General features: G+C 40.4%; 1 protein-coding gene and 2 long non-coding RNA genes across 5 annotated transcripts in view; 1 reads left to right on the top strand and 2 right to left on the bottom strand.

Annotated features, from left to right (window-relative positions):
* Nucleotides 1-16833, bottom strand: part of Dctn4 (dynactin 4 (p62)) — a 36479-nt gene extending 19646 nt beyond the window's left edge. The window contains exons 1-8 of one of the 2 annotated variants that reach the window (XM_013512222.1): nucleotides 16749-16833; nucleotides 13706-13776; nucleotides 11497-11675; nucleotides 6067-6110; nucleotides 4108-4215; nucleotides 2372-2445; nucleotides 2068-2180; nucleotides 1664-1773 (exon numbers count right to left, since the gene is read on the bottom strand). In XM_013512222.1, the coding sequence (XP_013367676.1) occupies nucleotides 1664-1773; nucleotides 2068-2180; nucleotides 2372-2445; nucleotides 4108-4215; nucleotides 6067-6110; nucleotides 11497-11675; nucleotides 13706-13740 (663 nt within the window). In that variant the 5' untranslated portion in view covers nucleotides 13741-13776; nucleotides 16749-16833. Of the gene's footprint in view, nucleotides 1-1663; nucleotides 1774-2067; nucleotides 2181-2371; nucleotides 2446-4107; nucleotides 4216-6066; nucleotides 6111-11496; nucleotides 11676-13705; nucleotides 13777-16533; nucleotides 16720-16748 lie in introns of those variants that run through there. The other variant, XM_005380566.2, reaches the window with a different exon arrangement.
* A 298-nt stretch (nucleotides 16834-17131) lies between these two features.
* LOC106148083 overlaps nucleotides 17132-26212 on the top strand; it is a 20764-nt gene continuing 11683 nt past the window's right edge. The window contains exons 1-2 of the long non-coding RNA XR_001233213.1: nucleotides 17132-17179; nucleotides 18053-18170. This is a non-coding gene — a long non-coding RNA (uncharacterized LOC106148083). The remainder of the gene's footprint in view (nucleotides 17180-18052; nucleotides 18171-26212) is intronic.
* LOC102013282 overlaps nucleotides 18163-26212 on the bottom strand; it is a 22434-nt gene continuing 14384 nt past the window's right edge. The window contains exons 1-4 of one of the 2 annotated variants that reach the window (XR_001233214.1): nucleotides 25101-25302; nucleotides 24715-24848; nucleotides 20214-20312; nucleotides 18163-19196 (exon numbers count right to left, since the gene is read on the bottom strand). This is a non-coding gene — a long non-coding RNA (uncharacterized LOC102013282). Of the gene's footprint in view, nucleotides 19197-20213; nucleotides 20313-24714; nucleotides 24849-25100; nucleotides 25303-26212 lie in introns of those variants that run through there. The other variant, XR_260262.2, reaches the window with a different exon arrangement.

Raw genomic sequence — 26212 nt, 5'->3', positions numbered from 1 at the left:
AAAAAACAAAAACAAAAACAAAATAGAAGTAAGACTAGAGGACAAAGGAAGATCATCCTAACTTTGGGAAACTAGTGCAGAAGACTGCAGGGTAAGGGAGGAGGAAGAGATAAAAAGAACAGAAGAGATCCTCAACCACAAAGAGGCTCACACTCATATACAAACAAGACCAATCAATGAAGGAGAAGAAAAACAGAAAACGAAACAAAACAAAAAACCACCACCACAACAAAAAACCACCAGAACAAAAAACAAACGAGAGCAAGATAAAAGAAAAAGAAGAAAAAAAAAAAAAGTCTACTTCTAAATATGTCTCTGTTGTCACTGGTAGAAAAGGTGTGGAGACAGCGTCCCAGTCTGTGTTTTCCCAGAAAGCCAGAGGAACTTTCTGGCATGGTAATGGATAATCTCAGTGAACCTGTACCTTCTGACTGAGACCAGACTCATTTGGCCTGCAACTGTCGGCGCACCTTGTGTGGGCCTGAGCCCAGCTGGGAGCCGCTAGAGGGAGCCGGAATTCACTCTGGGTTCTGAGTTCAGTTGGACCCTCTCCAAGATGGCTCCTGGCCAATCACCCATGAGCCCTTACCGCCAGCTAGTACAGTCCTTAATGTCTGCTGCTCCCCTTCACTGCTGAATCTCTCTGTGGGTTGCCAGCAGTATGTCCAAAGGTTTGAATTACTCCTGCACAGTGAGTCCCATCTCAGGGAGAAGGTGTAGCCCAGTACCTCTTTCTTCTTTGTTGAAGTTTCTCTCTTCACTCTCTCTGTGGGCTTCAATTCATGCTTCAGATCCTTCCTGGGCCCAGTGGGCCCACTTCCCTCCTTTTTGTTTTCCTTGTCTTCCTATATTCCAACACCTGGACTGTGACTCTTGAGTGGCTCTTTCTCTGCTGCTTACCACTCCACCATCTTGGCGCTCCTTCCTCTGGTCTCTGCTAAGATGATTTTAAAGCAAGATGCACCAACAAAATCACCTCCTCGCCACATCTCAGGTCTGGTGACTGGACCCTGGGTGAGGATGTTGGTTTCCTGGTCTTAGCTCAGATATACTAAACTATAGTCTCCAGAAGAAAAGTCTGGGCTTTTGACAGGAGCATGTATCAACAGCATATTCACATATGGTTATTTAAATCAATTAAAGATTCTGTGCTTCATTTCTGCTGTCACATTTCAAGTGCTCATTCGCCACATGGCTACTATGCTGGGCTGTGCAGACAAAGACTATTTCCACTATCACAGAAAGTTAGAGGGATGGTATTGATCTAAAAGGTTTATTTACCTTTAGTTTGTTTTTAGAATTTATTTATTGAAAAAACTCTGTTGTTTATTCAGTTGATTCCTAGAACATGAAATTTACTTTTTCTTTTTAAATTATTTATTTTGTACTGTTTTCTTCCCACCTCTACTAATCTAAATGTTACATATTCTTTTAGGGGTCAGCACTATGTATATAACCTTCAGATATCTCAGTGTCCACATCTATACCCACCTCCATAGGATTGTGAGGACTGCGTTTATATTGAAAGCATTTAAAATACTTCCTGGGTGTCTAGTATGTTTGGTATAAGTGTTTTCTATGTTCACTACATTGGCCAGCTACCAATCATGTTTATTTTTTGCTTTTCTCTTTTAGGAAGAGGAATTTAACAGAGAATACTTACCCGGCAGCGCAGGGACCGTTTGATCAGAAGATGCTTGTGGCGAGGGTAAAGCTGTGAAGCACAGATTGGCTGGAAATCAGGCTGTAGGAGGCGCTGCTGAAGAGTGGTCACTAGCATGAAAGGAAGACACCAAGCTTAGTTTACAGTCAATTCCAAAAGCAGACTTACATGCAGCTGGCAATAAGGTCAAGGAATACTATCATGAGTACTGTTCACACAACTACAGTACAGAAACTGGACAGGCATTTAAAAGTTCATTTCACATCTATTACATGTATTTTATTTTCTGCATGTCATTTTGCTACCATACTAACACCCATCCTACTAAAAGTCTCTAATAACAAGAATATAAGCAAGCAAAGTAGAACATGTGGAACAGAAATAGGCAGAAAGAATAAAATTACCCTCTGTTAAATTTACTGGTCTTGTGTAATAGTCTTCAGGCAGAGGCTCCACCTCATCCACAGCCTGGGCTGGCTCAATCTTAATCTCTTTCTGGTCTTCTCCTTCTTTCAGGCTAAAAGGTAAAAAAGCAGTAATTTCCCAAGAGTCCATATGATCTTCTCAAAGTTTATTTATTCTAAGTATGACAATCTTTTCCCCTATTCATAAATGTTTTTCTTTTTCCCCTTTAAAAAAAATCACATTACTTAAATATTTTGATACCAACTTTTTTTTTCCTCCAAGTCATTTAATGTCCAAACTTACGAAAGTCCAGCAAGGGTACTAATGGATGCACCAGCTCGTGGTCGCTGAAGCCTTGTTCCAAGACCATATTTGTCCTAAACAAAGTTCAGAAATTCCCATTAGGAAGTTTGTATTTACATGTCCTATTGACTGAAGCAAAGAATTTAGGGTAGGATGGCATGAGAAGCTTAAGGAAAGAAGCAAACAAAACAAAAAAGCTAATTTTTTTTTTTGTTTGTTTTTTTTCCAGTACCGGGAATCGAACTCATGACCTTGCACTTGCCAGACAGGCGCTGTGCCACTGAGCTAAATCCCCAGCCCCAAAAAAGCTAATTTAAAAGCTTCTTTTGAAGAATCATTTGTAGCCCCACATCATTATTCTATTCTTAAATAAAAGCATGAAACATGAGACTGAAACTACATTAATACAGTAAAAGTGAACCAAATGTGAGCTTTTACTACTAATCTAAAAATATCTAAGATATGGCCCAGTCAAGACACACAGTGTATTTCTTTCTAGAACACTTTTGCTAACCATTCGCTAATTTCTTCAGGGTCAGCAAGAATCATAAAAGAGAACTTACCACTACATGAATAGTATGTTGCTGTAGAGCCCCAAAATAGCAGCAGGTTGCAACAGAGACAAAAAAATGCAGCATAAGATAGAAGCAAACTCAACAGCAGCAGGTATATGGGAAAGTTGGGAAAAAAATGCATTTAATTCAAATTCTTCTCCTAAATACAATACACCATAGTGCACATGCTGATTATACCAATGGACTATTTGGAAAAATGCACTTCTTTGGTAAGTATAGGTGTTTTACAAGCGTTATTGTTTTATTACATTCAAATGTAAATATTTCTCTATGGACTTTAGCAATCCTTAAGGTTTTAATAGTTTAACTTAATTCTCAGGTAAACACAGTTTGACAAGTTACTTAACTTTTCCAAGTCTCATCTGAGCTGTAAAGTGGGGATATACTACTATGTCACTTGTGAGGCCTAAATAAAATGTACATAAAAGTGCTTAGTGCAGTGTGGACATGTCACTGCCACTCAGTGTTTGTTAAATCAACCTGCAGGGCCCCAAGCAAGCGCAAAGAAAACAAATCGTTCTGTGAAAGCAAACAACAACAACAAATAATAAACAAAACAAAAAACTTGGGGAACAGTAACAAAAACCCGAAATCCTAATCTCTTCTTTCTGCCTAGCAGTATATAAAGTGGTAGAGAATGACTTCCATAAATACTTTCTGCCAAAAATTCTACCTGCATATGTTAATATTTATTTAACCATATAAGTGCACTATGTAAAGTCAGTGTGTCTCATGTTGGAAAAATATGTGATCATGCAAAACACATGATTATGATGCGAGCTGGGGAGCTTCAATGGTGTCAAAGGTGGGCTGAAGGGTTAATGTGAGTAAAAGCTACCACTTGCCCCCTTTCCCCTTCTCAGACTTTCTGCAATATGCAAAAGCTGCAAGTAGAGTTCTGCAGTGCTATAAAATAAACAGTAGCCTTTTGCAGGGCGGGAAGGGGGATAAAAGAGAAAGGGGAGTGAAGAAGAAATGCAAATATCCCCCTTCAGTCAAAAAATTCAAATAGAACTAATAATATAGGAAAAGTGTAACTGCTGGTCTTGACCATCTCTGCCATCCACCACTGAGGAATCTAGGACAATGACCATTTTGAGAAGTGGTCACTGTTCTTATGCCTCACAGGTCTTACAAACTCCTTTTTGTACAAAACCTCACCGAAAAAGCCAGAGGCATATAGTTTCTACGCCGTGCCAGCTTCTTGCGATCTCGTTCAACCTTTTCTTTCTGAGCAAGCTGCTGGTAATATTCGATCAGTTTGTTCATCTGTAAGACATCAAAGAATCAGTCTTTGTTTCATGAAAAAGATAATCAGAAACACAAAATTAATCAGCCATTTTGATTAGGCACATAATAAAAGAGAAGACCAATTATTAAGAATGAGAAATTTGCCTTTTTTTCTTTAAAGATAATTTCTCTTCATTACATGATCTACTTTCTGAACTAAAATCTTCAATAACAGAAAAAAAAAGAAAGATTGAAAATTAATTTCTTTCATTCACTTTTGAGAATAGGAAAATTTATTGGAGAAAGGAATGGGGAATAGGAGTGGGGGAATGGGGAATAGTAATAGCTCCTGAGAGACAGGACGGGTCCTGAGTGAGCAGCCCCATGTTTTTTTTTTTTAAGCCAGTCTAGCTAGATAGCCCAGGCTGGCCTTGACCTTGTGATCCTCCTGCCTCAGCCTCCCAGAGTGCTAGGATTATAGGTGCATGTCACCACACCTGGTTCACAATCCCTTTCTTATGTACTATAGTACATGCTTTTGCTTTCTGCAATTACAAACTTTTTGCCATTTGCCAATCTCCTGCTTTGAATTCTTTTCCTCCTGCTCCTGTTGTCCTCATACATGAACAATCCTCAGATGTGGACCTAACTAGTTGAGATACTCTACGAAATGTTTACATGTCATGATTCCTGTAGAGTTCCTTCATAGTAGTTAGCATAGGTTTTTTTTTTAAATCTAAGGATTCTCATTTTTTCCATTAGACTTAACGCCTACGATAGCAGCAAATTTGTTCAACATAGTCAGTCCTAAGCCTCTAGCTAAGTACTTGACAAATGTTTCATACACACACACATACACACACACACACACACACACACACACACACACGCATGCATAAAATGCAAGTTATTTCTGTAAATAAGAGTCCTGGAAGTAGTTCAAGAAATCTGTACCAACCTACACTAATACAGTAGTATATATGAGAAAACCTACTTTGTCCATACTCTTGCCCAGGATATTTTCAGTATTTCTAATTTTTGCTGATGTCATAGGTGAGTAACTGTCAATTACTCTGCACTCCGACAGTACATTCTTCAGTTCTATAACAGTTCATCTTTCTCATATTCTAGTTCAAGTGAAGAGTAAACAATTGGCTACAGTACATACTGTGGAGATCAATTTAATTATGAACTGAAGGATACTCAAGTCATGATCCTATAAGCAACCACTACTGAGTCCAATGGTACTTTCTAAATTAGTAGTGATTCCAGGGGTTGAAGTGTCTACATGTGTGTACTTCCAAGAGTATGTGTGAATAAATGAAATCTTAACTCATTAGTATATGAAAAACAAAAATTAGGGCTAGGGATATAGCTCAGTGGTGTAAGCGCCTGCCTGGCAAGCACAAGATTGTGAGTTCGATCCCCGGTACCGCAAAAAAAAAAAAAAAAAGGAAAAAATTCCTTTCTTTTCTTTTTCTGACATATAGTTCAATTACAGAAAAAAATTACACTAAGATTTTTATGAAAACAATGTGGTAATGTGATTTAATGTCTTACAAGGAGAAACTCTTTCTAAACCGGGCATGGTGGTGCACACTTATAATCTAAGCACTCTGGAGGCAGAGGTAGGAATCACTGTGAGTTCCAGGCCAGTCTGGACTACATAGCTGGCCTCATCTCAGAAACCCAAACCAAACCAAACCCAACCCAACCCAACCTAACCTAACCCAAAATAATGAGAAACATTTTCTATGTGTAACAGATAACAAAACATACATTCTGAATTTCTAGGTATAGGTTATATCCACTGACAAAATGCAAGAACCTCAGTGTTTTACAATTATCTTTTCTTATTTTATCCTCTTTGTTGCATGATCCTTTACTTACCCGTTGAGTGTGAGGATTTTCTGGTTCTTGCCAACCACCACTAGCTAGAAAACAGAGGAACATTAAATAAGACTTTCATAATTTGATCATCTTCTTTTCGTAAGTACAGGTCATCTCTAGGCCACACACACACACAAACTTAAACACATAAAATCACAGAATTTCCAAGGAAAAAAAAAATCCTAGAAATTTTATAGATCAGCATACTCAAAATAACATTTTTTCTTTAAGTATGATGATGGTGATAATGATAACGCTACTTCCAGCACCAATCCATGCATAGTCTCTATACTGGGCACTTGAAAATTGTTAATATTGCTTTCTATTTTTGTAGTAACTTCTGAGGTAGGAACTCTTTACTAGTATTAGTCTCGTTTTACAGATGAGCAAACTGAGGCTTAGAGCTGCTAAATAACCTGTTCCAAATGCATGGGGACTAAGTGGTAAAGCCAGAACTCAAACTCAAGCAAGCAGTTTGACTCCAGGGCCCCTATTCTTTTTGTTTTTGTTATTATTTTGTGGTGACAGGATCTCACTATGTAGTTCAGGCTGGTCTTGAAGTTACTACATAGCCCTCACTGGCCTCAAACTCATAGTGATCCTCCTATCTCAGCCTCCTGAGTGCTGGGTTTGACAGGTGTGCACCACCATGCCCAGGAGGAGCCCCTATATTTATCTGCAACATTATATAAATCTTACGTCAGTGGTGGCAAACCTACGGCACGCATGTGGCAACGGAAACACAGCATCCTCTTTGTCACCATGAAAGCCACATCACCCCGGCAGCCGAGTATCAGATAACAGTTGTTTTTTCTAAACGAATACCTCGGTATTGAGGTTTAATTGCAGTGTTGGCACTTTGTGAAAAGTAAGTGGGTTTTGGGTTGCAGTTTGGGCACTCAGTCTCTGAAAGGTTTGTCATCACAGACCTATGTTCTGTGACACTAGAGAACTTTTATAGAATTAACACTTGGCACAAATAATGAAAGAAAAGATTATTCAAGACAGTTGAAAGTAAAATCATAACGAAAACTTTCAACAAATGATGCTGCAACACTTAAATAGCCACATTTAAAAAAACCCTCCATCTTTACCTCACAATAGATGCAAAACCCACCCTGAAGTGGGCAGTAGAATTGAAGACCTAAAACTCTACCATATCTAGACGAAGACCCAGGGGTAAATCCTAGTGACACCGTGTTAGGCTGAAACTCCCTCAACAAGACACACAAAGCATAAACTATAAAACTGACAGACTGAATTTTACTGAAATTAAAAACTTGTGTTCTTCAGCAGATACCATTTGGAAAATGAAAAGGCAAGCTACAGACTAAGAAAAAGTATTTTTAAAATATATGTCACAGAACTATTACAACTCAATGAAAAGACCCAAAAAGAATACGCAGTTCAAAAATGGGCAAAAGTAGACACTTCACATGGCAAGTAAACATTAAGAAAACACAATCTAAAGCAACAACCAAGTACCATTATACATGCACAGCAAGAGCCACAGTGAAAAGGACTGAAATATCAAGGGTTGCCAAGGGATTCGAATCTTCCTGTTGTTCTGCTTAGGACCCCACATTGCAGAGCCACTTTGAGAAAGTTTGGCAGCTTCTAGTTAAGTTAAGCATACATTTATCCTATGACCCAGAAATTCCACTCCTAGATATTTCCTTAAGAAAAATGAAAACATGTATTTACACAAAGATTCATAGGCAAATGTTCACAGCAGTTTCGTTCATTTAAGTTTCAAACTAAAACCTAACCCACATGCCCGAACAAATTGTGGAATAGTCACACAAGAGAAACAATAAGCTGGGCATGGTGGCGCATGCCTGTAATCCCAGCACTCGGGAGGCTGAGGCAGGAGGAAGGAGGATCGTTGGGAGTTCGAGGCCAGCCTGGGCTACAAAGTGAGCTCAAGGCCAGCCTAAACTGCATAGAGAGACCCTGTCTTTTTTTTTTTTTTGGTTTTTTTGGTTTTTTTGGTTTTTCTCCGGTACCGGGAACCGAACTCACGACCTTGCGCTTGCCAGGCAGGCGCTTTGCCGCTGAGCTAAATCCCCAGCCCCGAGAGACCCTGTCTTGGAAAAACAAAACAAAACAAAACAAAAGAACCCCAAAAACATAAAGTAAAAACATGGATAAAATGTAAAATCATTATTCCAAATGTAAAACCATTATTCCATTATTCCAAAGCTAGACACAAAGGACAAAGTAGTATAGGACTCCAATTATATAAACTAGGAAAGGTGAAAGTACAGTGACAGAGAACCTATCAGCATAGTAAGAGGCCATGAGGTGGGGGAAAGTGCTGCTGCAGAGGAATGAGGACTCATTCCCAAGTAGGACCAAAAAGAAAAAAAAAAGAAAGCGGGGGTGGTGTTGCTGATTACTTATACTGTGGCAAGCCATCCCACTCACTATGAATGGGAAACAACATTGAAAGAAAAGCGGGAGCAAGATATATTCAGTATGTTTCCAGCTGCTTAAAATCGACAATTCCTGGAGGCTATATACGGATGTAGAGAAGTATAAGGACATGTCTGGACATCAGTAAACACTGAACTCAGTGTGGTGGGCTGGGGCAGAGAGAAAAAGGGGTGCAGCAGGAGGAAGGCTACATGAGGGCTTGAAACTCCATTCGTTATATTTTATTTCTTAAGCTGGGTCATAAGTACTAAATATATTATTTATATAATTAAAAATAACTTTTTCTCTAAAACAAAAAAAGATTCTTAATTACCTCGCTGAAGGTGACATTTAATCTTCTTCCAAGTAATGGCTTAAATAACATCTTTTAATACAATATGAAAATCTTAAAGGTTGCCTTAAGGTAATCCTGAAGAATATTTTTAAATCTGCATACTTTATAACTGCATCTTCAGAGCTGGTAATTTATTCTTCGGCAATTTGGGAGACTGACAATGACCTCATTACATTTTTTTCTGTACATTATGGACAAGTACTTAAGCAAACAGTTCTAACTAAAGTAGCTTCACGGCTTCTTAAGATGCCAATGACATGGAGGAAGATAGCCTAGAGGTGAGGGACAAAGGAAAATGCCCCAGCGGAGATAGCTTCCCAGAAGCCATCACAGGTTTTTTAAATCCTGAAGCATAAAGTCTCCAAAAGGCATTAAAACATTTACTTACAAAGTAACAAACATTTATCTGGTTTTCTGGGCTTTGTTTCTTTCACTAGATAAAAGGAAAATAAATACAACTGTATTTTTCCTGAGGTATATACCATGCCACTTTAAGGTTGCTTTTGACATTAAATTTAAACTCTTTGACAAATTCTAACTTATCTGCCACACTGATGCTAAAACATAATACAAAAGAAAAACAAAAACAAAACCAAATATTTAGTGGTAATCTAAAAAGATGCTATAGAATCCTTCTAATATAAATTACAAGGACTGGGGGGTATAGCTCAGGGGCAGGCTGCTTGCCTAACATTTGTAGGGCCTGAGTTTGATCCTCAGCACTGCTAGAAAAAATTATATCAAATTTTAGGTAAATATCGACCCATCAACAAACATTTTTAAAGAACTAAAGTATAGTTGTTTAACTTTTTTAAAGCATGTATTTTATTCAAACAATGTATGATGTCAGAAAAACAATCAAGAGCTGAAGTATTGTAACCAAATGGAAATAGCACAGAATCAAGGATTATAATTTCAAAAACAGTTAAAAGGAAAGAAATTTCATCCACGTTTATTTCCAAATGTGTAAAAGCCTACAGAAAGGTTTTACTTACAGTCCATCTTCATTTTAGATATATAAAATGACATGTAATGAGTATATTATGGGCTTCCCATTTATTTGTAAGCTGTAATTTCTATGAAAATAGAAAATGATAATTTTTATAAGTAGAAACTTTTCATAAAATTAAATTTCAGGGGCTGGGGATTTAGCTCAGCGGCAAAAGCGCCTGCCTGGCAAGCGCAAGGTCGTGAGTTCGGTTCCCGGTACCGGAGAAAAACCAAAAAAAAAAAAACCAAAAAAAAAAAATAAAATTAAATTTCAGAAAGTAAGGAAAATGACAATAGGGATTAGCAATGCTACTGTTTGTACAAAACATAAAATCAACTCACAATTTTGGACTGACTGTAAGACGTGGTCTTTAAATCCAGACAGACACAATTATTTTTTGTTTTGCTGATAAATAAATAAATATAAAGAAAAATGTATACACACTTTAGGAAAGGAAAAACAATACGATATTTTTTCAACAGATGGTGTTACCCTTGTATGGGGGACCCTAGCAGATGCCATGTATTGCAGAAAACCCATTGTACTGCTGGTCCTTAGAGAAGAAACTGAAAACCATGTGCAGCAATCTCAGTGCCCAAGGTTACCCAGCAGCTGCCATACTAAATGTGTGGAAGCTAACGGCCACCACTTTGAGCACCTCTTGTAATTGTAGAGGCCAAAGGTAACTTGTATTAATTTCATGATGTCTCAAGATATTTAGTATTAAAATATTTATACAAGTTTTTTTCCTGAAGTCTGTTCATACATTCTTTTGGCAGACTGTGTATGTGTACACACAAACACACACACACACACACACACACAATCACACATCTACATATATTTGCTATTTGCATGTTTGGCTGCTCTAGGATACTCTAGAGTATAGCTGGACATGGAACTTCTGGGCAGAAGGATAAAAGCAATTTAAAACTTTAATATATACCAAATTGCTCTCTAAAATAGGAGGGTATGAGAAAACTACTTTCTTTTCTTATAATCAACCAGATTTAAAAATAACCAGATTTAAAAATTTTTTCCAAAGATATGAAGCTTTAATTTGCTTTACCATGATTATTACTGAGTTTGAACATGACTTTTTGCATACTTACTAACCATCTTTATTCTGTTAGAGAGCTGCTGCTCATACTCCTTGCCTGGTTTCCTGAGTTTTCTCCTTTACTGATTTATAAGCTTTCCTCAGCTTTAGTTATTAATCTTTAGTCTATTTTTCTTAGTTTGTAACTTTCATCTTTTAATTTTGTCCCTGTTGGGTTTCAACATCAGGAATATTCATTTTTAAAAAATAGTCTAATTCTATGAAAGTATCAGATTTTTTTTGTTGTTGTTGTTTTGTTTTTCTTCCAGTACCAGGAATCAAACTCATGACCTTACGCTTGCCAGGCAGGTGCTGTGCCGCTGAGCTAAATCCCCAGCCCTGAAAGTATCAGATTTGTAAAAGGTATTTCACCAACTCTAAGAAAGCTAAGTAGTATTACACTGTCTCAGAAGAAACATCATGGTCCACGATGTACAGAATAAGGGCATACAGAAGACCTAACAACAACACATTTAGCTCCTACTGCCCTAATTGGTTACAGAAATAACGGTCCACAGACAATTATACTGCTAACAGTCGCCCAACATCTCATGTTCACATCCATCTTACCTACAGATTTGTCTGCCATGCCCACATCTCTAGACGTCCAGCGACAAAATCCACAGGCCAAGTAATAGGCTTTCTTCATGGTGGTTTTGGCTGGGTCATCTGGAAGCTGTGTGGAGATGCTTGTTGCCCGAGTCGAGAGGGTGTGCATGCAGCCAGGACAGTCAAAGCAATTGGCGCATCTGTGACGTTACAAACACAACTATTCACTCACTCAACAATACTTATCAGCCAAGTACTATTATTGTATAATTATAGTCTGTAATTGTTTTCTTTAATGCAGCGAGACTATGGTTCTAGAAGTCAAAAATTTAAGAGAACAAATATAAGCAAGAGTGTCTCTCAAGAAAAAAGAAATAGGGCTGGTGATATAGCTCAGCAGCACAAGTGCCTGCCTGGCAAGTGTAAGGTCCTGAGTTTGATTCCTGGTACCAAAAAAATATTTTTAAAAAGAAAAAAGAAGTAAAATATTTGTCAGGGGGCTTCTTACCAACAACATCTTGAATCTATTATATGCTCATTTTTCAAAAAAAAAATGGAATTATCACCATAGTTCACGAAGGATGAGAGAGAGACCCACTTCTACTGCAAAGAAGGAATCACTGTTAACAGGTGGTGCTGACTATTCTAGATTTTTTTTATGCTTTATAGAGGTCAAGAATGTTTCTGAGGAAAAGATAAATGTCACAGCTTATTCCTTCAGAAGACAAATCAATTGTATAATGAAAAACAGAACCAATGAAAGAAGCTGTGAACCTAGATTTGGAAAATAACTGCTTACCTGCTGCGCCAGCAACCTGAAACAGATACCAAACAACGCTATCAGACTGCAATAGTTCAGGAGCGGCACACTCACACGGCTCTCAGTTGTCTTCTCAGACACCACTCTTCCTACTGCTCAGCCAACAGTTCTCTTTTAGGGTGCTTGTACCCTCTTGCTTTAACTCTTTTACCACCTAAGATTATTAAGATTTCATATCCTGTCTTAAACTACTTCCATTATCTGTAATATTTTGCTATCTGAATATTTTTCTCCAGGAAGGATAATAATAGTATCCCCCTCACACACATATTTTGAGGATTAAATGTTAAAATTAACTTGTGGAAAGCATACAAAACAGAATCTCATTATCACAGGCTATTTCCTGAGGCAGGGAAGAAAAGAGTTCACATCCAAGGACAGGAGTGTGACTGCTAACAAAAGCACTCTTACACCAATGCGAAGACTAAATGGCATCCAGTAGCAACGAGCACGTGTGGCAGAATCTAATTTCATTCTCTGATAAAAGGAACCCAGGCTCCTTTGAGAAAGTTGATTCTGGAGCAGAAAAATATACCAGCTGAGCTTGGAATACCTTAAAGTACTGGTAGGAAGGCACTCAGCCTACTGAACAGAAGAATATTCTCCCTAGCCCAATGAGGGGGTATGTAAAACGGATATAGAAGCAAACTGAAAGAACTCTCCAAGGCTACAGTTGGAACATATTCAGGGGGGGAATCCATCTCTCTATGGAATTATAACTCAAAATATAAATATTCATGAGTCCATAGTATTTTTAAGTAAATGATTAAATAAAAAATAAAGAAAAAATAGATCTTCCATGCAAGGAAAGCCTAAATACTTATGCAGACATACTTTAAGGGGAGGGAAATCTAACTTTCCACCCTTAAGTGTGGGCTGTGATAGTGATTTTCTTTCTAGAGAGCACAGTACTGGGGGTGCACGGAGTAGCATTAGAATAGAGAAACAAGAGAAATTCTAGGCAGTCAACGTTAACTTCCACGGTGATAAATCATACTGACAGTATTTATCCTTGATGCAATGTGATGAGAAGTGGCACTTTACTTCTGTGGTTTTTCTCCCCAACACATCTCCAATATCATGAGAATATCACACAGATCCCAATTGGTCAAAGCGTTCAAGATCATGAAAATCAAAGATAGTCTAATAAACTATCACAGCCAAGCAAAACCTCAGGAGACACAATAGGGGACACTGGATGTAGGAACTCTGCACTATCCTCAAAAATAATTCTTAAGTATAAAACTCTTCCAAAATAGAACATTTATTTTAAAAATCAAAGGACATTTAATCATAGGCCATGGTGACACTAAAAAAATGGAAAAAAGCTGCTTAAAAAAGAAAATTAGTTTCCTTACTAGATATTTTAAAAATACTTGAGGAAAACAGAATAAATGGTCCTGTACTTACCTGTTCTTTTTTAGTTTGGCTTCAGCTGATGGCATATTTTCTAAGCAACTGGGACAATAATGGGAGTCCACCTAATAGGAAATATGCAATCCAAAAATCAGAGAAAGAAAAATTGAATTTAGCTCCTATAAATATCAAATAATAGCCGGGTGTGGCAGTGCATGCCTGTAATCCCAGCACTTGGGAGGCTGAGGTGGGAGGATGACTGCCAAGTTTGAGACCAGCCTGAGCTACAAAGTGAGCTTAAGGCCAGTATGAACTGCATAGTGAGACCCTGTCTCAAAAAGATAAAAAAAAAAAAAATCAAATAATGTACTTTTTTTTTTGTTTTGGGTTTTTTTTCCGGTACTGGGAATCAAACTCATGACCTTGCACTTGCCAGGCAGACTCTGTGCCGCTGAGCTAAATCCCCAGCCCCTTGTACTTTAAAATATGTTATACCTCAGCAAGTAACCACTTACTGATTTGAAGAAAAAAACCTCGCTGCTCAGGCTTAGGGTTTATTCTTTATTCACCTGTCACTTTCTCTTCCTTTTTTCTTTCTTTCTTTCTTTTTTTTTTTTTTTTGAGACAGGGTCTTGCTATGTAGTTCAGGCTGGTCTTGAACTTAACATGTAGCCCAGGCTGGCCCCGAACTCATGGTGATCCTCCTGCCTCAGCCTCTTAAGTGCTAGGATTACCAGGTGTGCACCACTATGCCTAGATGTTTTATCATCATCTAGTACAACCAGGACCAATTTGTGAACATCAATAAAGTTGCTACTTAATATAAAACAGTACTGCTAACTAAATTCACACTGACACATGATAAAAGGCAAAATACAAGCATTCCTTTCTGACCCCTTTCCCAAATTCTGCTTTTTCCTTCATGTGCAGCTTCAGACTCAGATTTACCATTAGAACTTTGGGGATTGCCTCACCCTTCCCAAACTCTAATGGCTTCTGCATCTTAGGTATGCTCCACACAATAAAAGATGCGGTCTGGATGTCCTCGCTCAGTGATGAGGCACCTTTTAGAGCTACCAGTGCTAACAAACAGCCCGTTGTGGGACGTGTGCCATAGGTTTGCCACCACTGCCTAGCTGAAGAGATCCTTAGAGATCATGAAGACTGAGTTTCCTAATGCCTACCACAGGAAATCTGATCCAGTGTGTTCTGGGGGTGTGGCTGGAATAGGGAAACATCTAAGTGAGAAAGGACCTGCCAAGGCAATATACACAAGCTGCTAATAGAGAATATAAGAAAAACCATATATATGACATACAAAAAACGTAAGTGTATGGTATATGGCATTGATTTTCTTGTATTCTTTAAATGCTTTCCTTGACTAGTCTTAATATTATGAAGAGTCTCTCCCTAAAATAATTATTAATGTGTAAAATGGTCTATATTATAGGACTTTTAACATGCATTTTAACAGCCCTCGGATCTTGACTAGAATTCTCTAAGTCAGGTTCAAATCCTGATCTTACCTCCCACCTTTAAATTACTGTCTATGTGGAGTACAGCAAACATGGTATCTGCTTCTAATTTTTTAAAAAAGCATTACCTTCACTGGTGTGGAGAAGGGAATTCTATAGTTACTCTTTCAATGTATTACCTCAGGCCTGACCAACCCATATGATTGTTTGGTTCCGGAGGAAGCCTAGCAAAAGCATTGGTGGAAAGGAAATGACTGAAGCAGCTGTGTCCCTGTGGAAAGCTGCCGGACAACACTAGATGCTTTGCTGAGATATGCCCGAGGGAATGATAGTAGGATGGCTAACGAAGTCAAGTCTTATTTCTGTGGTAATTGGGTTGTATTGTCCTTGCTAAACTTGTTGATATCCTCCCATTTGTAATACCTGCATCCTTTGTTCTTTCTCAAGAAAAGGTTACTGAAAATGGTAATGGGGCTTCAGTCCAAGAAGCTGCTAGCCCCCTGATCCCAGAGTTTTGTCTCTCTTGTTTTTCTTTTTTCTCTTGCTTATCTATTCATCCAAGGGTACCCCATTCTCGGGACGGGTTCACCCTGGACAGAAACGGATTATAGCACGACACACTGGCTTGGAGATTATGTAAAGCACATGGACAGAATAAATGTTTCTAACAGGTTTTTCTTTACCTGAATTATTCAATAGCAAGACTTATGTCTTACTCATCTTTTAATCCCTAACGCTTACTGAATGAACAAGTTGCGTGAAGTGCCATGAAAGTTTGGGGATTGTTATTTCTTTTCTGGCTGTGATCCTATCCCAACTACCACTTGCGTCTGTGAGGAATGGCACCAGTACCCTCAGAAGCATCGTAAATAAAACTCTTTGACTTTCCACCGCAAACTATTCTAAAGGTTTTTCACTCAACTCACTCCACCCATATCTCTTCCCTGCTCTAGGTCTTGGCCTGAGACAGGAATCATGGCAAGCAGTTTGATGACGGGCCCGGTTTCTAGCCAAAAGGGCAGAACTTTCCAAGGTGGGCGGGCCAGGAGTAGGAATGCCTGCTCCTCTCCTATCCATCCTGGAATGACAGGTTAGCTCACCCAAGTGGCCTTAGCTAAGTACCCCCAGCCTTTCTCCCTAGCCCACGAACAGCCAGCCAGGGTCTAAGTCAAATTTGTCCAACCAGAGGCCACTCTAGAAGCAAAACCCGTTCAACCCCACCCGGACTTCCTTTCCAAATGACAGCTTATAAGCGAATTGAATCGCAAGCAACGTTGAGTGACGGGAGGAACAACCAATCAGAAAGCAAGGAAAAACAATTGCCCGCCCCCAACAGGGGAACTTCCCCCAGTTGCAGTGACTAGGATGAACCCCCCCACAATAGCCTTCCCCCGACGACTCCTTTACCTCGTGAGACACACATTCCAACGACCGCAGCTCGCTACAATAGCGGCAGAAGTACAGCTGCGAGAGCGGGGCTCGAACCTTCTTTTCTCCCTGAACTAGATAGAGAACCCTCTCCGATTGCAGCAAAGACGCCATCTTGGGGAGGGAGGAGCCAACCGCCCTCCCGCTGCTCACGTGACCCAGGGCCCGCAGCTTTTCCCCACCCCCTGCCTTACGTGTTTGTACGTAAAGTACGTCGTCAGGTTTCCGTCCCGGTAGGGCTTTGCGGCAGTTGAAAATCCAAGTGCGCGTGCGCAGCCGGAGGTTTTTTTTCCCTCCTACTCTTCGGCCGTTTTCACCATTTCTTTAAGCATCAGGTGCCAACTCATGCCTTTATGCCTTTAGGTCCAGGCTAGTAGGTCAAATCCAGACAGGTTTGTTGCTCTGCTTTTCTTCGTCCAGAAAGGAGGGCCACTCTTTTGTTTTGTTATGGCCTTCCCGTGTCTCCACATTCTAGGCACATATCCAGGAAACTGCTGGAAGGTCACGAAGGGATAACTTCGGTGGGACTGACAAGAGGAGTTACAGTAGCGCTTTCTCCTGACGGTCTTGCCAGTGACCCATAGTAAACTTCGCTTGCTTTATCTCCTTTGCAACTCCGTAGACAGTGAGCTCCTTCATTTCCAGGTTTTGAGTGGTTAAAATTAGCACTGTGTTGTGGGCATTTAATAAGTAACAATGAATGAAAAAGGGAAATCAACAAATAAGCAGTGTTGGCAGACATTGTCTACGTTCTTCTGATGTGAAAACTAGGGCTTAGATATGTAAGATAACCACCTAAAATGCGTCACAGAGACTGGGACCAATGTTGCCAGCCACCACGTCTGTGTTTTTCTCACTGACCTCGCATTCTATAATTTACTGTCTGTCTAATGTTAGCGTTTGTCAGCAGAATGGGCCTGAAAACTGTTAATAAAATATTGAGAAGGAATTAAACGCAGAATAATGTGTCAAAAGTTTACATAGTTTCATTTGATTCTCGCTCTGGGTATAATGCCTCCAGTATATTTTCTTTCTTTCTTTCTTTCTTTCTTTATTTATTTTGGTTTTGGTTTTTTTCTTCGGTACCGGGAACCGAACTCACGACCTTGCACTTGCCAGGCAGGCGCTTTGCCGCTGAGCTAAATCCCCAGCCACCTCCAGTATATTTTCTGATATTGTGATGTTAATAATACCTTACATTTATATAATGCTGTCATGGTTATTCAGTGCTTCCATATTTACATACATATTTTTTCCATGAATTGTATTGCACGGTAACAATTTAAGCCTAAAAGTCTTCAAGTTGCATTTACTCAGACTTCTTGTTTACCAAGCAACAGCCTAGTAGTAATTTATTTTCATAGGTGGACTTTGTTAGAAGAAAATATATTATTAGCCAGCTAACTTGTAATTACTTCATGTTAATAAGCTCTTCAGCTTTGTGGTTTACCTAATCTCTACTGAGTTACTGGTTTTGAATCCCCTTTCCTGGACATAGGTTCCCTGGCAAAATGAAGTACCAGAACCCTGAAGAGATGCCATAGATTTTACATGACCCCTGTGAAACAGATGCTTTTTGGAGGACTGGTGGGCAATTATGTAGTCCCTGTGATGTGGTAAGTATTGGAGAGGGAGCCAGAGATAAATGAAACACATCCTCCCCTCATAGGGCTCAGGATTTAGACTGAGGGCAGTGTTTCTCAAGTGTAGTTCAGAATCACCTACATAAGAATTGCCTGAGGGATTTATAACTGTAGATGATAAATGTAGGCTTATATGTATAGATTTCAAAGATTATGAATGTAGGCTTATATGTGCAGCTCTCCACATTCCAATTGAAATTTTGGGGGTGGGGCCCAGTGGTCCAAATGTATAGCAAGCTTCAGATGAATTCCCATGCCCACTCAATTGGAAAAGGACTGCCTTTTGATAATCATTTGTTTAACTTTGTCTTTGGTCTTGAGGTTGAGTATGGTCTCTGTTGTCCTCTGACAATTGGCAGCACTGCATAGCAGGATATCAGGTATTCTCTGAACACTGTGCTGTGGAATATGGAGTGTTCCACAATAGAGAACTAAAGCACTTTTGTTATCTTTTGCCGGGCTCCTCTCCCCAACTTCAAGGGGTCTGGAACCTATTCTGCCTAATTCCAGTTCTATAGAGCCCTAGAGACACCAGACTGAAAATTTGCTTGACTTTGGAGATCTAGGTCCCACTGCTATCTCTAGCTCCCAGTATCTCCCCTAATCTTTTCATTTTTAGTAATCACTTATGCATTTTGGTGATATCTCTTGGAATTCACTTGAGAAACCTGGAGTATGAAAGAGTTAACATTCTGTGTGTTAATCTTTGACCAACATAGGGTGAGATTCTGTGTATAAATGCCCAGCTTTCTTTCTTTCAGACGTTCTCTGTGGTTCCTTTGAGGACTCCAGCAAGATTACACTCTTGTTGCACAAAATGGTGGCTAGTTCAGTAATATAATTGCCTTTTCATTCTTCCCAGCCTTGAGCTGCAAGTTGGCTCCCTGCCTGAAAGCTTTATTTTCACTTCTGCTTTCCAGGGTGAGCTCAGCTCAAGACGGAGACTCAAAATTTGGGCTGAGGCAGGAGAATTGAGAGTTTAAGGCCATATGGGCTACTCTGTTTCAAAAAAACAAAACAAAAAGAGAACCAAAAGTTAAACTGTGGGATCAAAGAATAACCACATTTAATAAATATTGACACAGCTGGAACAATTTACATGCTCACTATAAATATATAAGTCTTCCATTTTCCCTATCGTTTTGCCAAAGTGGACTATTGTCACATCTGGGTAAATGGCTTTGGCACTTTCTAGCTATGTGTTCTTAATAAAGCCATTTACATCTATGAATCTTGCTTTATAGGGAGAATATCCCTGTCTTGGTGGAAAAAAAATCATCATGGCTGTGGAAGCACTTTATAAGCCATAAAATACTAGGTACATCTAAGAAATGAAATATGACAACATGTGAAAAACCTAGAATGGTTTCATTTCTCTCAAAAATAATTCACAGTAACAACAGAAAAAAACTGAGAGCTAGACTTTGACCAAATGAGCTCTCATGGCAAAGGCTTGGAGTCTTCCACAACTTTGGAGTTCTGGAGAAATGCTGTACCCATGGCTGGCCATGTGCCAGGGCTGCCTTCCCCACTCTTGGCTTCGTGCTTGAAAACTGCATTAATCATAGGGTTTCCTGTGCTACATCTGCAAACTCATCTAAAAGTCATAGTAAGTGAACAGAAGGAAAAGAAAAAAAAGCCACTGTTTCAACACCCATTTGGCCCCGCTGGGAGCCCCACCCAGGAAATGTGGTGGTGGAGCTAGCTAAAGCCAGTTTCCCGAATGTAAACACAGCAAAGGGCTGCAGGCATGCCGTCATTCTCAGAAACCCTTTGCGTGGACTGAACTTCGGGAGGTTTTTTCCTCCAGAGATTATCTTTTCCCATGTGCCTGCCCCACCCACTGTAGCTGTGCCTTTACTTGCCCCAGCCAAAAATTTGGGAACCTCTTGGATGGCTCGCTTCTTTTGATTCCACCGTCTCAATAGCTCCTCTATTTTCACAACCACTGTCTTGATTCAGAGTTGTACTGTTTTTTCTCCTAAACTTACTGCAGTTTCCCCGGTGTTACCTTACTTGCTTTCTGCATTGAGCCCGAGTGGTCTTTCTGGGACACCATATTTTGATCTTGATCCTTTTTGGGTGTTGTTTGGCTTCTGTCAGTGACTCCATTACCTGCAGAACAAATCCCCAATTTTTGGGATAGAGGGAAAGGCGCTGCATGCCTTTTCAGTCTCAACTTCCAAACACACCACACTGCACTCAAGGCCTCTTTTGTTGATTCACTAATAAGAACACGTAGTTTTATTTATGCCTTCAAGGTCCTGCATATGTGCATTTCTGTCAGCTAAGAATAACCTTTTTATGTGCCTGCCAACTCATGGAATACTTTCCTCTGTGAAACCTTAACCTTACAGAAGGGGAGTTGGCCATGCTTGTCTTTGTCCCGTAACCGTGTCCTGTTAGAGCAATTTATATACTGGATTGTTTTGATTTTGAGACCATAATGATAAGTGAAGTAAATCAGACGTACAAGCTTAAATAGCACATGGTTTCTCTTACATGAAAAAATATATAAATTGCAAAATAAGTAACAGGAAAAAAAGAGAGAGAAAGAAGTTACGGTTATCCAGAAAGGACAATGTATCTAAAAGTATACCTTGATTTAGGGCAATTGTCTTATGTGTTTTACGTGTTTTGGCCTATTCATCTGGTTGTTAATTTGTAAATATGCTAGTTAACTTTATGATGACATAAATAAATGAATCTGATGCTTGAAAAATGAAAGGGGGAAGGCCAGGGATATAGCTCAGCAGCACAGCACCTGCCTAGCAAGCACAAAGTCCTGAGTTCAATTCCCAGTACCAAAAAAAAAAAAAGAATGTGGAGGGAAGGGGGAAAAAGAACTGAGATGTGTAATGAGCATAATCATTGTGTACTGAGAATATATACTAGTAAAAAAATTTTAGAACCCCGCAGATCTATCTTCTTTCTGGATATGTGCTTTGTGAAGGCCTAGCAAAGAACCTGGCCCAAGGAAGGCGCACAATACATTTTGTTTGATGGTTACATCTGAACATCTTTATTACATGCACACACTGCTAAATTTGCTAACATTACCTGATGGGCACACATACATACAAGCAACCAATGAGGCAGGCACCAATAAGTGAAAGAGGTTGGAACTGAACCCAGACCATTTAACTACTCCATACCCTCTTCTCCAGTAGGTTATGCTATAGCTCAAGAATTTGGAAACTTTTCCTGTAAAGGGCTATAGAGTAAGTATTTTGAACTTTGCAGTTCAAGGTAAAATCAAGGACATTATGTATCTGTACAGCCAGCGATAAAGTTTGTGTCCCATGTCTCCTGATTGCTGATTGCTAGGTGGTGGGCACATTTTGCACCCAATAGTAGAGAGACAAATTGAAGGAGATGGCCCAGTGGAGATGGGTGAGGAAAGTGGGAGAGCAGGGAGAGAGGTGTCAGTTTAACCTTCTTCCCTAGTGACTTCCAGGTCTCCACTTGGGCAGGCTAAGACCTTGTTGCTTGGTGAATGGCAGTCAACAACAGTGGAGTTCCCAGGGTACAACTAGTATGGACCCTGGGCAGCAGTGATCCAAGAAGGAGAAGAAGAAATTGGGGCTCCAGAGGACACCTGATTTGGTCTCCAAGACTTATGATGCCCACTTCTTTTTTTCTATTTTTTAATTAGTATGTGTTTTCAGTACATCATTTTACAATCACCTTGGGGAGTGAGTTAGCTGTTACTTAACTGCTGCTGCTGCTTAGGGCACGGTCCCAGCCCCTGAAAGGATGACGTGCGAGGGACAGCCCAGGGCCATATGCTCTTTTGAAAGGGGCTATGACTCGGTGAAATGAGGGTGAAATCATGGGTTGAGCCAGAAGTGACCTTAGAGATCACCTTAGAGATGAATTACTGCACTCCCCTTATTTTAAGATAGAAAGGAGTTACAGGTGAAGCCAAGGTTCGAACTCAGGTCTTGATAGCAAGTTTCTTGCTTTTGCTGTATATTTGGCTGGTTCTCCATCTCCGCAGAGCTTACTACCAAACTTCACAGCTTGCTTCTAGGAGATCACCCACTGACTGTTTGCTGAACTGAGTGGAAGAATTGAAGCCAGCCAAGGTCAGCTGAGGGCCCGGGACCCTGCCCTAACAGCTGACTGATGATGTCTGAGTGAACCCACTGACATCAGCAGAATCCTGCAAACTTGCAAACAACTTAAAATTTATTGGACCTGAAAACAAGAATTGAAAACTGAATTCCTCCCTATCTTAGTGCCTTTCACAGATCAGACACTCAGTAAACAGCTGTTGAATGGATGAGTACTGTCTTCAACTGCCTGGAACTTGCAACTAAAGCTGCAGCAACTAAAAAAATTATTCTTTTTAATTTTTAAACAATTCCTTTCTTTTTTTTTTTTGGTTGGTTTTCTTCTGGTACCAGGAATTGAACTCACAACCTTGTGCTTGCCAGGCAGGCACTTTGCCACTGAGCTAAATCTCCAGCCCCAACAATTCCTTTTTTTAGAAGATGAGTGAGAAATGGAGGAAGGAAGGAAGGAAGCTTGGAATTATAGAGCAAAAGGGTAGACCACAGGAGAAGGTCAGATTCGAGCAAAGACAGAAGAAGGCCCAAAGAACAGCAAGGGGGCCAAGCGTTGTTAAAGAGTGAGCAGAAGGAGGGCTCTTGAGGATGAGGCACCAGAGATCATAGGAACAGCAAGGGCTGTTTATGTGGCACGGTTTTTGTTTGTTTGTTTTTTAGTACTAAGGATTGAGCCCAGGCCTTTGCACTGAGATACGGCCCCAGCTCTCTTTAATGTTTTACTTTGAGACATGGTTTTGCTAAATTGCCCAGACTATACTTGAACTTGGAATCCACCTGCCTCAGCTTCCTAGAGTGCTGGGACTACAGACATGATCCACCATGCCTGGCTTATGTGGGATTTTGAGGGAATTTACAGGATGTTGGATTTTGCTCTGTGGGGAATGGAAATTCATTACACGATTTCAAACCAAGCAGTGACATAATCTAATCTAGTTTACATAGATTACTCTGAATATTATTTTGGGAATGTTTTGGGAATAGGGAAACAAGGAGAGAAGGAGAAAGCAGTTAGGAGAGCGCTATAGTCATCCAGGCAGGCAGTCTCAGTGTCGTGATCAGGGATTCTAGATCTATGTTGAAGGTAGGACCTATGGCATTTTCTGTTAGCTCTGGAGCATCACTGTACATAGACCATAACACGAAACGTGTGGCAAGGGGCTGTGGAACAGGGAGGCTGTACTTGGGCCAGGGAACAATTCACTTCATGATGTCACTGAATTCAGATTATTTCCTTGGAAATCACTACTAATACTGCTTCTTCCCCCTGTGGTCAAAATGGAAAGATTTAGGAAAGGACCAGGACGTTCTTAGTTTGAGAAAAGGGGATGAAGTTACGTTGTTCCATCTCTCATTTACTTCACTGCAACTGACAAAGCATGATTACCACACAGGAAAGCAAGAGGCCTACAGAAAGAGCAGCCAGTTGCCAAACACATTAATCAGACCTTCAGAGCTCCAGTTCTGGCTGAGGAGGACACACTGCTGTGCTAGAGCCCAGCCCATTTGGAATGGTGCCAAGGACTCCTCCAAACAAGCTTTGTGCCTTGCTGTGGGGATAAAACAAGTTCATAAAAGTGAAGTGGGTAAAGTGGAGCACCCAATCAGAGCTAACTATTTGCTACTAAGCCTCAGAGCGTGGTGCAGTCCTTTCATTTACAAGCAGAAGCCAGGTTCAGACAGAGGAAGAAATTAGTGCTCAGACTTCTTGGTCACTAAGTTGATGTCTTTTGTTATTTCGGTCAATTGGAATTTGCCATGTTGTGCATACTCTGAAGTGTTCTCTCCAGTGCCTCTTATGATTATCATGCTTCTGGGAAACTCTTCTAGCTGCCGAGTCTCATCAGAGAATCTTTCTGTTCTCACAGGGAATTTCAATGGGCGATTTTGTTACTCTTGAGCCCCTTTGCAGTCAGCCTCCTTGCTGACCTTCAGCGGCCTCTGTGCTGTGGTATTCACACCCTTGTGACGAACAGGATGTGGCAAAAGTGATGGGACAGCACTCCTAAGACTAGATTACAACAAACTGTTGTTTCCGTGTTGGTGGTCTCTTTGTAGCATGTGGATGTGTGTATGCACACTTGTTCACACACACAAAGACAAACTCTTGAATTAGCCGTTTGGAGAAGCCAGTCGTCATTTTGCAAGCAGCTTGAAGGCAAAACCTGTGTAGCAGCAAGCTGAAGCCTCTGGCCAGCAGCCAGCAAATGAGCTCAGAACTGCATTCTCCAACTCCACTTGAGGACTGAGATAGCATAGACTCAGCCAACAGCCCTATTCCAACCCTGTGAAAGAGCCAGAGCTGGACCTACCGAACTAAGAGGCTTCTGGGTTTCTGACTCTCAGGAACTGTGAGATCCTGCATTTAGGAATACTTTGTTGTGAAACAATGGATAACTAATGCAAATATTTCCCTCCACCCTCCAAATATTTCCATAGCAGTTTACCTTTTGCTACGCTCTGCTTCTTCCATTCCTGCCCCGTCTTTGTCATCGCCTGTGTCCTCCCCACTCATCTTCATAACTGGAAGTCATCAAACCTGCTGACTCAGTCATGGTACCAACAGGAAACAGATGGTGGGCTAAAATTGATAATTTGAAACAAGTTTAATGTCAGCAAGTATTTGCAAAGTTATGGGTGGGGTGGAGAGTAGTCAGAAGGAATACCGTGGGACCTCAGGACTAATAAAGGTGGCATTCTTTTTATGGTCTGGGGTCTGAAAGGGTAGCAGAAGGAGCAGGTCCTAGAACCTGGACACAGAAAACTTCCCTCCCCCAGGACTTAGGATTTCTGGGTCAAAGTTACAGTCTGCCATCAGGGAACTTGTGCGTACATGCATGTGTGGTATGGAATGAAATATCCTTCGGCTTCTGCTGGTGCACTCATTGCAGCCAAACTCGTCCTCATTTGTGATCCCTCAGAAGCAGACTGCAAGGTAAAGGTTTAAGCAAGTCGGTGAGTTGAGAGGTTCAGGGTATAGCAGCAGGGAATGAGGAAGTGATACAGGGAAGAGAAAGTGGCTATCCAACTGTGTTGTCAAACCTGCCCCCACAGTGGGTCCCTGGAGCACAGTCCCACAGAGAAGCTCTGGAAAACAATGTAAACACATTCCTCAGAGTTACTGTACCACTGAGAATTGGTAGGAGAGTTTTATACCATTGAAATCTTTGGTTGAGGGCCCCTGGAGAGGGGTGTTAGTTCTTAGGTGCTTTTGGACCATGACTGGCAGACTGGTCTTCTGTGATTCTGGGAAAAGTCCTCAAAGATGCAGAGACTGGCAGTTGGAAGTCTGTGAAGCATTGAGGAGGGTAAAGCCCGGGGATCTGGGGATAGATCAGTAGTTTGCCCCAGGGCATGTCAATGTGGTAGGTACAGATGCATATTGCTTTGAAAAGCGGAGGAGAAGTCTGTAGAGGTGAATCTGGGGGCTCAAATGCAATTTAAGTGCATATTTAAAGTAAGTAAGTAAAGCTGACCAATACACCCTTAAATTTAATAGCACTGGATAGGTTCAAAACCATAATTCTTTTAATTCTCACAGTGACTATCTTCTGCTGCTATCATAGCTTTGATGTTAAGCACAGCTCATTATCTGGCTATGCTTGTGTGTAAGGCACATGTGTTGCACATTCTGATTGTGCTTGTGTCTCCTGCTTTTGGTGGAGCATCATCTAGGGCAAGGCTGTGTCCGTTTTGCAAAGCAATTGCAGAGGGACAGAGAGACCCTAACTCAGTCAGTCTGTCAGTTAGTCAGTCAGTCAGTCAGTCAGTCAGTCAGGAGCAGGACACACACAGTCAGTCCTGCCACTTCCTGGCTGCACAATCTTAGACAGGTTAGCTTGTCTAACCTCTCTGGGCCTCTGTTTCCTCCCATGTAGAATAAAGTTTAATAGCCTTTTCACTATTGAGTTGTTGTAAGGACCAAGAATTTTTTTTTTTTTTTTT

Source organism: Chinchilla lanigera, unplaced genomic scaffold (assembly GCF_000276665.1).
Source record: "Chinchilla lanigera isolate Chin_1 unplaced genomic scaffold, ChiLan1.0 scaffold00014, whole genome shotgun sequence".
In the NCBI taxonomy this organism is placed as follows: domain Eukaryota; kingdom Metazoa; phylum Chordata; class Mammalia; order Rodentia; family Chinchillidae; genus Chinchilla; species Chinchilla lanigera.
This window is presented reverse-complemented; position numbering and strand designations above follow the sequence as displayed.